We start from the raw sequence: 12415 nt of genomic DNA, 5'->3' as shown, positions 1-12415 counted from the left end.
GTTCAGATTCAGTTGATATTAGACTGTGTCTTGATTCCATAAAAGTTACACACTTGGAGATTACTTGCCTGCTTAATTTTGTATTAGTAAAAGCTCAGGAAAATAGCTATTAAAGGAACAGAGGGTTAATTAACTATGCTAAGCATTTTTTTTTGCATAGTTGCCCATTTCTGTTTGTGGCAAGGATCAGATCAGAAAAAAGGACATTCCTTTTAGTAGCGGAGAGGCAAGAGGGAAGGAATGGATACATTCCTGGGTTTCATTCCAAATAAAACTATACTGTTTTGGTGTTTTTTTTTTTATTTTGATGAAATATCAGTATATTTTCAGAGTTTTTAAGTTTGTCAGCAAAGCAGTGTTTTGCTAGAATCTCTTGCCAGGGGAAAAGATTACTTATTTTGTCCTCATTGGCTGTTTTTATTCAGAAAGCAGGTGACAGCAATCAACTCCAATGCCATCTACGTCTCCAATTATTTTACAAACCCCAGGAGCTAATTACAGCCCTCAGGCTCTAGCAGTCAGCTGGCTTCATCATGCGACTTTTTTGGCTGTTGTGTACCTCTGAGTAATTGTCTATTTATGGAAAATAAATTAATAGCTGCTATTTCTACTTTAAAAAGATCTGTGAGTGAGTGTATAGGTTGAGCAAGTGGGTTGTAGACATAAGGGAGAGAGATTAAGCGAGTAGGAGGCAAAGGGGTCATTTGAAAGAATAAAGGTGGGGGAGGGAGAAGACAGCAAGATTCTAAGGGGAACAAGTTAAAATGAAAGGGAGGAAGGAAGCAGGATCCCAGAAAATTGAACAGGAGAAGCAAACATGGCAGCAAATAGCAAGGTATAGTGTGATGTGAGCAAAATTGTGGGAAATAGTACTTTAAAATATGATTTTAATACAAACCTAAGATGAGAAAAAAATATGCATTTACTGTAACTGTATTATAAATGCAGAAAAAGAAGTGAAGTCTGAGATTCTTATTGTACATACCTCTGAAAATGCTGTCAACATAGATGGTGCCTGCCGCCTTAGCTTGCTTAAGGGGAGAAAGGGTTAGGTGTTATCTTTATTTGTGTCGATAATATGATTCATGGAGAAATGAAAACTGCATTTTAGCATATGATACTGCAGAAATGTGCATGAATAATGAACGAAGCATCCTTGCTTCAAAAGGTTCTAGAAGTGTTTTGCAAATGACGTTTTTGACACAGTGGATGTACAGAAGGTTTTTAATTGATGAATATTAACAAACTTTGCCTGCAGGTTGGATAGACAAATCTCTGCAGTTACAAAGACTGTTGCTACTTCAGCATTGTTGTGGTGTGGTCAGAAGTTTGGGTTGTTTTCTCTTCCAAAAGTTGTCTACCAAATAACCTTATGAAGGCAGAAGGAATAACTACCTTTTAAGGATGAAGAGACGAAGTCATCCTGCTGTAGGCCAGAACTTCTTAGCAGCTCTAGGTTATTTTCAAATATGTTGTGCACAGAACTGAACAGTGAGAGGAATAAAAGCTGTGTGTTAAAAAGTATATCAGTCTCTGTTTAGAAGAGATGTTTAGGAAATCACAGCTTCTGGCATAAACTGGAGAGGGAAGTGAAGTGGGCATGGAACCTTAGCAACATAACAGTACGTGAAAAAGGATTTTTAAAAAGACCTATAATTAAGTACGTGGAGCTGGTGTTTTACAAGCACTAAAACAACTGAGCTCTGGTCAAAGCTGTTCTAAACAGCCTTTCTCTGTTTCAGAATTTCAGGAGAGAAAAAAAATATGCATGTGTTCACTGCCTTCTATTGAAATCTTACTTCTCTTCAAAACCTTTTTTTAAAAAATAAATTAAAAAAAAAAAATGCTTGTTAGGGTACCAGCTTGTTTGGAATGACATGACAGATTATTCAGAATCTTATAAAATAAATGATGGCAACTTAATGTAAAATACTCCATGTTATTGTACATAATAATCAGCAATCTATCTTTTTCACCTTTCAGATCAGCTGTTCCATGTGTTGGCCATGCACATGCGCCTCTACAGTATAGACTCTGCATACAATCCCTGGAGAAAACTAACCCAGACGATGCAGGATAAAAATTCAGAGCAAGTATTTTATTTACCAAATATCAGTTATACCTTGTGAAAGAAACATCCTTACAATGGGACTTTGCGTAACTTTCTGTCTTAATTTAAATTCTCTGTGAGGTAGGCTGATGAACTTAACATCTAAAAATTTTACGTATATATTTGTAAAATAAATTTTCAAATTTCTTCTACATAAACTCTGACACATTCCAGTTTTGAGTTAAAGTTTAAATACATCGCTTGCAAGCTTAAGCACGTGCAAATTTAATAGTATTGGGTACGTGGATACGTGCACTGCTGTTCTTGGTACGGGTGCTAGACAAAATTTACATTGAGATTAAGTTCATAAATAGTTTATTGAAAGTTGGGCAATGACTAATAGCTGTTACAGAAATAATATAAGTAGGCCTAATATATGTAAGAAATAATTCTATTTGAAGCTAAAAATTTTCATCAAGCTTGTTATTTTGAACAAGTTATTTACCCGAGTTTGCTTTTAAAACATTAACCTTGCATATACAGCTGTACAAGGATTAACAATATAATAAATGGAGCCATGTATCTGTGTTCTGTAAGGACTTATCTCCCTACTTGAGTTAGGACCCTTCACTTTTCTGAGTCTACCTCGATGGTGAGAAGAAAGGTTTCTTGCCTAAAACCAACTTATTATTTTTCCTCATAAGAGGAAAACAGTATTTTTTTTTTTTTTCCTCTTGGCACCTTGAGCATCATCTTCATAGCTAACGTCTCCACTTTGTAGCTTGCAATAATGTTGAAAAGACTGTCTTTTTAGTGCCTATCCAGATATGTATTTGTCAGTGTGTTTCTAGGAGCCTGAGGTGGAAAGCGTCATGGGATTTCAAAAGTTCATCTCGGACAGCGATGCAAATTGGGACAAATTATTAAAATGTTTGTGCTTGCTTCCAGTTTGAGATTTTACTGTTTGTCCTCTTGGACCCAGGTCTTTTTTTGCAATCAGCATTAGATTATTGCAGTAATTAGACTAGATTAACAGGTTAGTTTATAGACCGTTAGCAGAACAAAGCATCAAGAGTTTTATAATGTGAAAACTTAGTTATTCAGAATGCATTCAAACCGCTTTGAGAGTATGTTTTCGTGTGATTCTGCCCTGACCTGAACTGAGCAGTGGAACAAGGTTAATAAATTTGGCATATGGTTGACTGAGTTAAGATCACGTTGATAGGCTGTTGACAGTCAGAATGGCTGTGCGACTGATAACGCACTTCGCATTTTGGTGTTTGAAGAGCTTCCTGGCTTTGGAAGCAGCTATTAATGAAGGGGCTGCTTTTTCTGCATGTCCAACTTCTTTTCACCCTTAGAGACTTGATGGAATTCACCATGCATTGGTCCTATCAAGGTTAGGTTGCTGCAAGTTAGATTTCATTAGGCGATAGTTTGAATAACTTTGAAATGAATGGTGCTGTAGAACATAATGACTTGCTATGCATGAGGTGGTGTGTGTTGGGAATGCATTTGAGCAGTTCTCTTGTTTTCTGCACTGGTTTTCAAGATTTGGTAGACTTGCTGATGTTGATTTGGCACTAAGTCCTTAAATGGTTTAGGAAGCTATAACAGAGAGATCATCCGTTTTGCCATGAAATAGTTTACTGTTGAGATGCACAGACGCATGCAAGCTGGAATTTCTTTGCTCACTCCTTGGAATGTTTTTCCTACCTTACTCTGCAGGCCCCAGAGAGCTGCAGAGGAGGCAACTTGGGGACATGTTTTTAATGTATAAATTAGAGCATGAGAAGGATATCTGTAATTATAATTTAGAAATATGAAGTAATAGTTTCACTTGAAGATGGTGTTCATAGGACTGCTGTGTATGATCTAATTGCACACTTCTTAAAGTCACACAGCCCCTTGAGAAATCCAGAATAGCAAATTTTTTCAGGTACAGGAAGGAGTGCTCAGAGCAATTAGAAGGTGATACACTGCTGTAAACTGAAGAAGATTAAGAGGGTGGTGGGGAAATATCACGGTCGATTTAAGATGTGAATAGCACTCTGCCATTTTGAAGATAACCGAGCAATGTGAATCATCAGTCTGACCAGTACGTGAGACTTTAAGTAAAGACTTGTAGAAAAAAAAAGTCAATGAGAGGAAAAAAATCTGTATTATCTGACTATATTACTGTGATTTCAAACAATTTAACATCAGGAAAGTCACAGGAGCAAAATAACTTTAAACCAACATGCTGTATTTTTCTTAGTTAATTTTTACTTTAAATTATTTCGGTTGAAAGCAATTTTCCAGAGCAGTTAGCCGCATCTTTATTTGTTTAAAAAGGTAATTTTCAAGCCTAAAAAAGAAAATAATTTGTGGGATACAAGTGCCATTGCATTATTTTTTCAACCTTATTTAATTGTAGTTACTTTATTTAAATACATAAATATTTACAATTAAAACTACCCAGGTATAGAGCTCACAATTTTTAGCTTGGTTTTCCCCAACCCAGCTATCATTATTCATAAATCATGCCTTAGATTTCATGTGTCTGGGAGAAGTGATCAAAGTAATTTGTGAAGATTCTCACAGAGTTGTTCTGTTATACTTCCCAAAGCCCCTGGTTTTGCCTGGTGTCATCTTCTACCACTATACCTAGATTGCTCTGTAGTTGAAAATGGCAGCTGAGAGGAAAGATAGGAGGGAGCTCGTGCAGTCCACCGAAGTAAAGTAGGAATAAGGAAATTTTGAGCAAGAAAATACCCTATCAAAAAGGGCCTAAATAAAGTGAACTGTCTGAAGGAAGAGGGAGGAAAAAAGATAAAGCCAAGTCTGATGAACTCATGAATGGTGTAGTGGATTCTTTCTCCTGTGCAGTTCGTGTTGTCAGATTTAATATACACTTGGTCCCACAGGCTATGCTTAAGCAAATTGTTCTAGGAGGGGCAGATCTGGTTTCAAGGATGATCAAATAAACAATTATTGTGGTGTAAGTGGGGAATAATAGCTCCTGGCAGGGGGCAGAGAAGGAGCAGCTGGAGGCAATAATTACTAAGCCCAGATGTGGATTTAATGGACTAGTCCAAATAGCTAGAGTTTCAGGAATGGCAAACCTGAAATAAAAGGGTATACATTTTTTTAAATTTACATCTCTACGGAAGCTGAAGTTTTTGTGTCTGTTTTGACAGACAAAAGGTGTCAGCAAAGAATGATTTGGTAAAGCATTAAGGATCTTTGCAGTAGGAGCACTTTCAAAGGGGGAACTGCATGATAAACTGAAATGATGAAATATACTGGGTTATTTTTACTGAAGTGTTCTGCTATTGTTTTGTTCTAAGCTACATTGCTTCAGTGATTGTTTATAGTGTCATAGTAGGGCAACAAACTGCAGCACAGGCATGGGAATGAACAACTGTGCCTGGGAACCTCTTAAGTCACATCTCCCTCACAGAAACTGTTGTGAAATGGGAAAAATAAAACAGTTTTTATGAAGATAGTCCAAGGCAGACAGAGTGTAGGATGACGGGACAACGGGGTGTAGTTAAGGTTTGTGCAAGAGGTGGTATATAGGTACACATGCTGCAACAGGACTCATGATCTAGTCAATAAACACACAAATCCTGCCTGAAATACCAATGTCTCGCTACACATGTTATGATACGGAGGTTTTGACAGTAACTGCAGCTTCAGGAGTACTTGCTCTTGGCTGTTTCTTCCTTCCCCTGTACTGTAGCTCACCATCATCTTCATCTGTGCTGATGTAACTTGAGCAGGCTGCATCATGAACAAAGTCAAGCAACTAACCCATGCTTTTAAAAAGGTTAATTTTAATAAGCTTGGGAGCAGGTGACAAGGGAATGCTGGGGGAACAGAGGTGAAAGAGAGAATGAGAGATGCCTAATGTTAGTACTGTCAGTGAAATCCTGTGTTGTATAATGAGAAAAACTGACCTGCTGTGAAATCTGCTGTGACATAATGAAGAGCAAATATGACATTGTGATTATGTTCTAGAGTGTAGCCAGAATAAATAGTAGGATTCTACTTTCTTATCACGAACATCAGAAGCTGTGTATTACTCTGACCATTCTGCAGGCTGGGATTTGTGGGCTGTATTTCTCATCCTGCATATCCTGAAGAGAATATAGATTTGCCCTAGTTGATTAAGCCTTTTTTTAGCTGTATCTGTATCTCAGTCTCAGGTTTTCTGTATCTGATAGTTTGAAGAGGTGTGAGGCTCAAAACTTCCACTTTATTTATTGACTTTCTAACTTTATAATCGTTTGGAGTTAGCATCAAACAAAAATTTCAAGTGTTACTAGCTGAGAGAAGAGGGGAAGGGGAGCATATATGTAAGGAAAGGCCATAAACAAATGCTGCTTGTTTCAAAGTAGAACAGAATTTTCTGTTCCTTGGTATCCATTCCCAAAGAAGTGATTCCTGTATAACCTCTGTCAGGAGGAGGAAGCAGAAAAGAGAGGCAGAGTTGCTCAGCTGTCAGCTGATAGACAGCTCTGGTATTGGCAGAGAGAGAGGTGCAGCCCTGTTACCTTGGACTGCAGGAGAGGTCAGTTCCATCAAGAAAGTCGAGCAATGCATTTGTCATTTTTCATTTTGGTACATGTTTATATTGCACTGTGGAGTTTATTTCCACCTCCCCCTCACCCCTTTTTTAATGGCTACAGCATACAACTATAATACATTTGAATCATTTTATATTACTTTGATCCCATCTGAAATTGTACTTGCTTTCAATTTTTATTCAGTGCTTCTGTGGCACATTTTTTTGTAAAGTCAGATTTATCAAGCTTTCACATACGCATTGGGGATTAATAGAATTGGCAATTTCCATAAAACACATTTCTAAACATATTTTATAAATTCAGTTTCAGTGTCATAATGAAGTTGCTTAGGCTCTCAACAAATGACAGAGCAGTTTTTAAGGACTTCATATGCTGCGGTGCTTGACGTAAACGGAAGCAGCTTATCCTAAAACCCTGACATTTAATGTAGCTTTACTTCTCCAATTCATATGAAATGAATAAATTGGACAGAGTTCAGTTGTTCCTGCATGTGAAAACGAGCTCATTTCTTTGTGATGTTGCCAGTCAATCATGGTATTCTGTGTATATATAAGAATATTTCCTAATTTTGGCAGAACGGGTATTTGACCTAATGTTACATGACTGTTAAATGATATTGATGTTGATACCCCTGTTGGAAAGAGATGTTCAACTACATGTGACCAGAGGGAGTTAATTTTTTTTTTATCTTAATGTTATTCCCAATTAATTTTTTTCCCAAATTTATATATAAAATTAAAAATTAAAGGTGAGAAGTAATTTAAGAGATGTCTGTGGTTTTAAAGTCATTACACAATGAGAGCTATTTTAAAACTCAGTGTTGTAGTTCATAAAATAGAACTAGCCGTAGGTAAAAGTAGAATTAGAAAGACTTAGTAAGATTAGCATCTTCACTGCCTGTATGATTTTGAAAATGAGACTTGGTAGTGTGATACAAATTTTGGCCACCTTTGTCATCTTTAGAATTCAATATACTGATTTTTAGAATATTTGGGTTTTGTTTGGGAGGCTCCCATATACAAACAAGTATATTTATGTATGTTACAGTGTTTTAAAACAATCATTTTATGAAATGATCGATTATAACAAAAGGCATTATGGATAGTGTTTGTTCTGTAGCTGTTTGGGTTCATTAATTCAAAACGACCAGTTTTCTGTGACTTCAGTTTGTAAGACCAATCAACCATGCATTTTATGCTCATTCTCACAATTGAGTGTTGCATAAAATGACTGGAAACTTTAGCCATTTAATACAATTAACTTTAGCCATTTAATACAATTATTGCTTCAGAATGTGCCTTACTGAGCTGGGAGAATGGGGAAGGAGAGTAGTTAAAAAATTTATATAGTTGGATAACACACTTGATATGACCAAAAGTGTTCTTTTAATCCTCCTCTTATATGACTGCTTCTGCATGTTAAAATTAATCTCACCGGTGACTCCTAGCAGTGCATTTTGTAGACAGAAGTCTCGAGTTTTCATTAAATCAGTAACTATGGAGGGATCTCCTTCCAAAAGCAGCGTCATGTTTATGTGCCTCAGAGATGGATCCCCAAAGCTGTTAGAAGGCACTAAGGATCTTATGCATGCATCCACATCCCACCGCATGCGGACAACTTTTTCCAGCACATGGTCTGCAAGACCTCAGTTTGACTGCTGTGTGTGTGATAGATGGCACCAAGGGGAGTTGGTGCCTTCATAAAGAGAGGCATCAGCTGAGCAAATGGAATAGCCAGTGCCAGCTGAGTTGGATCAGAGGAAGAGTTTGGTGCTCTTGGAAGAGAGGCAATAATTGGTCACTAGTTGTGCTCTGAAAGGGCAGGGCTGAGACAGAAGAGGGCTTAAATGGCTTGTATGTTTCTTTCCTCAGTCTGATTCTGTTTGTACAGAAACTTGGGCACTTGCTGCAGGGCTTAAGAAAGCATCACTGGGAAACTACAGTCAACAATGTCTTGCAGAACAACCAAGAGGAGAGTGAGGCTGCGGTTTTGGGGGTAGATCTTAATAAGGATATATAATTTTTTTTCAACACAACTATCTAGCACTTCATCAGTTGATTTACCTGCACGACAGTTAAGATTGCTGGAACAAAGCAGGAAGATAACCTTGAAACTGTAGCAGGTGGATGTATATTGATTTTCTGACTTCCACAGGTGGTTTTTATGGAGGGCCTGGTGAAGTGCCCCATGGTGTAGAGGCCTATAGCTGCCTTAAGTAAGGGAAGCTCCTACCAGGAGAGGGAGAATAATTTTTCCTGCAGCTTGTGACTAGTGAGAAGAATGACAAAAGAGGAGGAAGGAAACATGAAAAAGCCTAAGGAGTAATAGAACATGCCCTTCCAGGACAACATTTCAATCACATGAAAGGAACTCGGTAGCATGTGATGTTTTCCTTTGCAACATTTGCATCCCGTTTGTAAGCTGTTGAGGACTCTGTTTTCCGTGGGAGACTCAAGGTCAGTTATACCAGGGCATCACGATATAGCTCCTGTGGTAGTAGTACAGATAAGTATCTCAAACATCTCCTCAGTTACTCCATTGGCATTCAACAGCCAGCCAGCTAGCACCACCGCTGTTTGGGAATGGGAATAGGAACCCAAACAGCACTTTCTTCTGTGCATGTTGCAGAAGGGGAAAGGTGCCAATGGAGGATGCATATCACATTGTACCACCTGCCTCCTGCTTGAGATCTCCTTCACGCTCTGTATCAATTAAAGAGGGGAGAATGATTTTTCACCATTTTGATTTTTTGCCATTTTGATTCAGCTGTTGAACCTATAGAATATTGGTGGTTGGAATATTGTTGGATATTGCTACACCAAGCTAGAAAAATACTACCTCCTATCTGCAAACATTTTCTGCTTTTAAGTATTAAGACTACAAAGTGATGTTATGTCATTCAGTGAATCTGAATAGTTCAAAAGTTCGCAGTATCGCTTTATGTGCTTTTTTGCTGTCCTTCTAGCCATATGGGGGGCGTTCAATAAAGGCTATGTGTAAGATTGTGTAATCCCACCTGTGATGGCTGCTTGAGTCTTCATTTCCTTACGTAAAGGAAAGCAATACCTTTTCTAAGGTCTCAGTGTTTTCCAATAGGAGCAATCCCTGTAGCATTAATGTAATTTGAGGATTCATTGTTGTTACAGCATATGTATATATATATACTTGTGAAATCCCACACTTTGAAAACCAATTAAATTACTATGTTACTATCCATTATTTTCTTATTTTAGAACACAAGTTCTAAAAGTGAAATAGTGAATGTTCCTTGAGCCTGTACGTAGAAATAACTACTTCAGGCAGTTTTGGAAAGTTTTAAAATACTTCAACAAGAATCAGGTACCCTAATGGTAACTTCCTCATGAGTTATTACAATCCATTAGTAACATTAAATGGTTTTCAAATTGAGATCAGTTAGCGAATTGTCAGGTATTTGGCTTCTGTAAGCTTGGTATCAAATGCGACACTATTTAAAATAAAATGCAAGATAAAATATGAAAATGAAAAATGAATTTATAGTATCAGAAGTGATTTTCTTCGGGTTTTCTTTCCAGGCTGATAAGTGAAGAGCTGCCAGAAGTTCCTGTGCTTTACAGAGATGTCTCATCCCTTTTGCTTATCCAGATTTTAACTATGCCTCAACCATTGCACAAAGGTATGTTACAAAAATGGAGATGATTATGTATATGAAGCCGCATTCATGGTGATTTCCCGGATGGTAAATCATAGCTTGTCTACTGCCTGTTCTAAAGTAATGTTTCTGCCTTATCTACAGAAGGTGGCATTGAACAGAAATTTTTGTTGTGGGTTGACAGGCTTATCTGGGTCTCCTGTCTTCTCACCTTATCAGTCAGCCTATTCAGTAGATACAAGAGCTGAGCAGAAACTATTAAGTACTAATACTGAAGGAAAAGTGTCCTTTGTTTGACCTTCATCTCTTTGCTTAGAGGGGCAGCTCAATACTTCAAGCTGAACTGAGTGCCTAAGGGTGTAAGATTGTAATTTGGTTTGAATTTCAGAGTTTAAATTGCAGCAGTCTTACATAATAGGACATTATATATGAAGATGATAATTGCTGTAATGCAGCAACTTCAATAGTGACAGCATATCGTATAATTTGGAATAAATATTAAATAGATATTTAAGAACTAAATTTTTTTCATTACTAAAATCAAAACTTTTTTAAAACCTAAATTTCTTTTTCTGTATAAAAGGAACAGCTGGACCTGGTCCGTCTTTCTAAGAGACAGTGTATGCTCCAAAAGATGGGCTAGTTCAGACCCTCTGATCTCTGGCTTGATTGTTTATAGCTATACTTTTATTTTATAATGAGAACAAACAAGTATCTTTTTACTACTTCACTAACAATGAACAGAGTATCTGCTTTGGGGTCTGTGTGGCAATTTTGATACCTACTGAGTTTTGGTAATTTGTGAATAGGTAAATACAGGGACTGTTCTGCTCTTGATGCATGCATCTAACTTACGAAGTGTAGTAGCTCTGTTTCCACTTAAGAGGCGTTCAGTCCACACTGTTGAATGTTCAAATTCACAACGTTAATATTGTGGGTTGTGTTTTTTCATTCAATGTACATGTTTATGGATTAAGTATGTCCAATAAGTTATTAGAATATGAAAATACCAGGAGAATAAAATATTTTTGAATAGGAAGCCTATTGTAAAAAATATACTTTTTTTTTTTACTACAGTTTAACTTAAATTAACTTTTCTTGGAAGGACTTAATAAAAGCAGTAAACAAAAGTTTAATGAGACTAACGTCCTCTGAAATACCGGGGAAGGGAGTGGTGAAGCCAAAGTACAAACAGTGGTCTTTTTGTAGTTTATATTCAAGCACTGAAAAACACCATTTATGAAAGTATACCTTATCCTAGGACACAAAACATTCAATAGTAAGGCATCCTGTGGAGAATTCTGTAAAATACCACGTATCAGCAGCACGTTTTGCCTTTGCTCTTAGGCTTAGTGTTATGTTGCAGTTGAAAGGGAAATGGCAAGTGGCAGGCAGAAGATGAATGTAACCACTTCAAATCTATGAAGCATTAAATTGGAAATTGCCATTTCTCTTTCTAATTTTTGTTTCATCAAAATGGTTAGGCAGAATAAAAATAAAGTCTTTCATGATTTCTTTGTTCTGAGGTGTAGAATGCAGTTCAGAAAAATAGGTAATAACAAATTTGTTTAGAACTTTTCTAATGGTTTGTTGTAGGTCACAGAGTTGAATTCGATAGCATTAATTCTTGGTAGAGAGCTGAGGCCTGAAAAGGTAAAATGGCTTGTGCAGGGTCGCACGGCAGGTCAGTGATGGGGTGAACAAAATCTACATTTGACCCTGCTGCTTCCTGAACTTTCTGCGCTGCTTTGGTGTGACTGTGGACCGTGGGAGCTGTGGACTTGGCTGGACACTGGTGTGCAGACAGAAGGTTGATGCTTGTGTGCACTGACCGATATTTCCAGCATATTCCTTTAACAATACACTTACCTACATTGCAAAGAGGTGGTGTTGCAGTCTGGTGCAGAATGCCGTGGTAATGGTGTTAGAACACTAATAATGAAGGAAGAATCTGTAGGGTTTAGAATCCATGAAAGATTTCCTTCCTTTTTTAGCATGGACACCCTTTCCTTACAAGAAAGTAAAACTGTTCATCAAGTATTAAATCTTCATGTTTGTACTCAAAATCCTTTTTGTTTACACAGTGTTTTTTAAAAACACTGAGTGCTCTGTAAGGAGGACCCACACTTCATCTCTTGCCCTTCAGATATAGCACTAGGAATC

General features: G+C 37.3%; 1 protein-coding gene across 1 annotated transcript in view; it reads left to right on the top strand.

Annotated features, from left to right (window-relative positions):
- The window catches only part of UBR3 (ubiquitin protein ligase E3 component n-recognin 3), a 120261-nt gene that overhangs the window by 90946 nt on the left and 16900 nt on the right, over window positions 1-12415 (top strand). Inside the window, 2 exon segments of the mRNA XM_068407438.1 lie at window positions 1984-2089; window positions 10176-10276. Coding sequence (XP_068263539.1) covers window positions 1984-2089; window positions 10176-10276 — 207 coding nt within the window.

This window comes from Nyctibius grandis, chromosome 9 (genome assembly GCF_013368605.1).
Source record: "Nyctibius grandis isolate bNycGra1 chromosome 9, bNycGra1.pri, whole genome shotgun sequence".
NCBI classification, from domain to species: Eukaryota; Metazoa; Chordata; class Aves; order Nyctibiiformes; family Nyctibiidae; genus Nyctibius; species Nyctibius grandis.
Note: the sequence above shows the minus strand (reverse complement) of the source record. Positions and strands in the feature narration are given on the sequence as shown.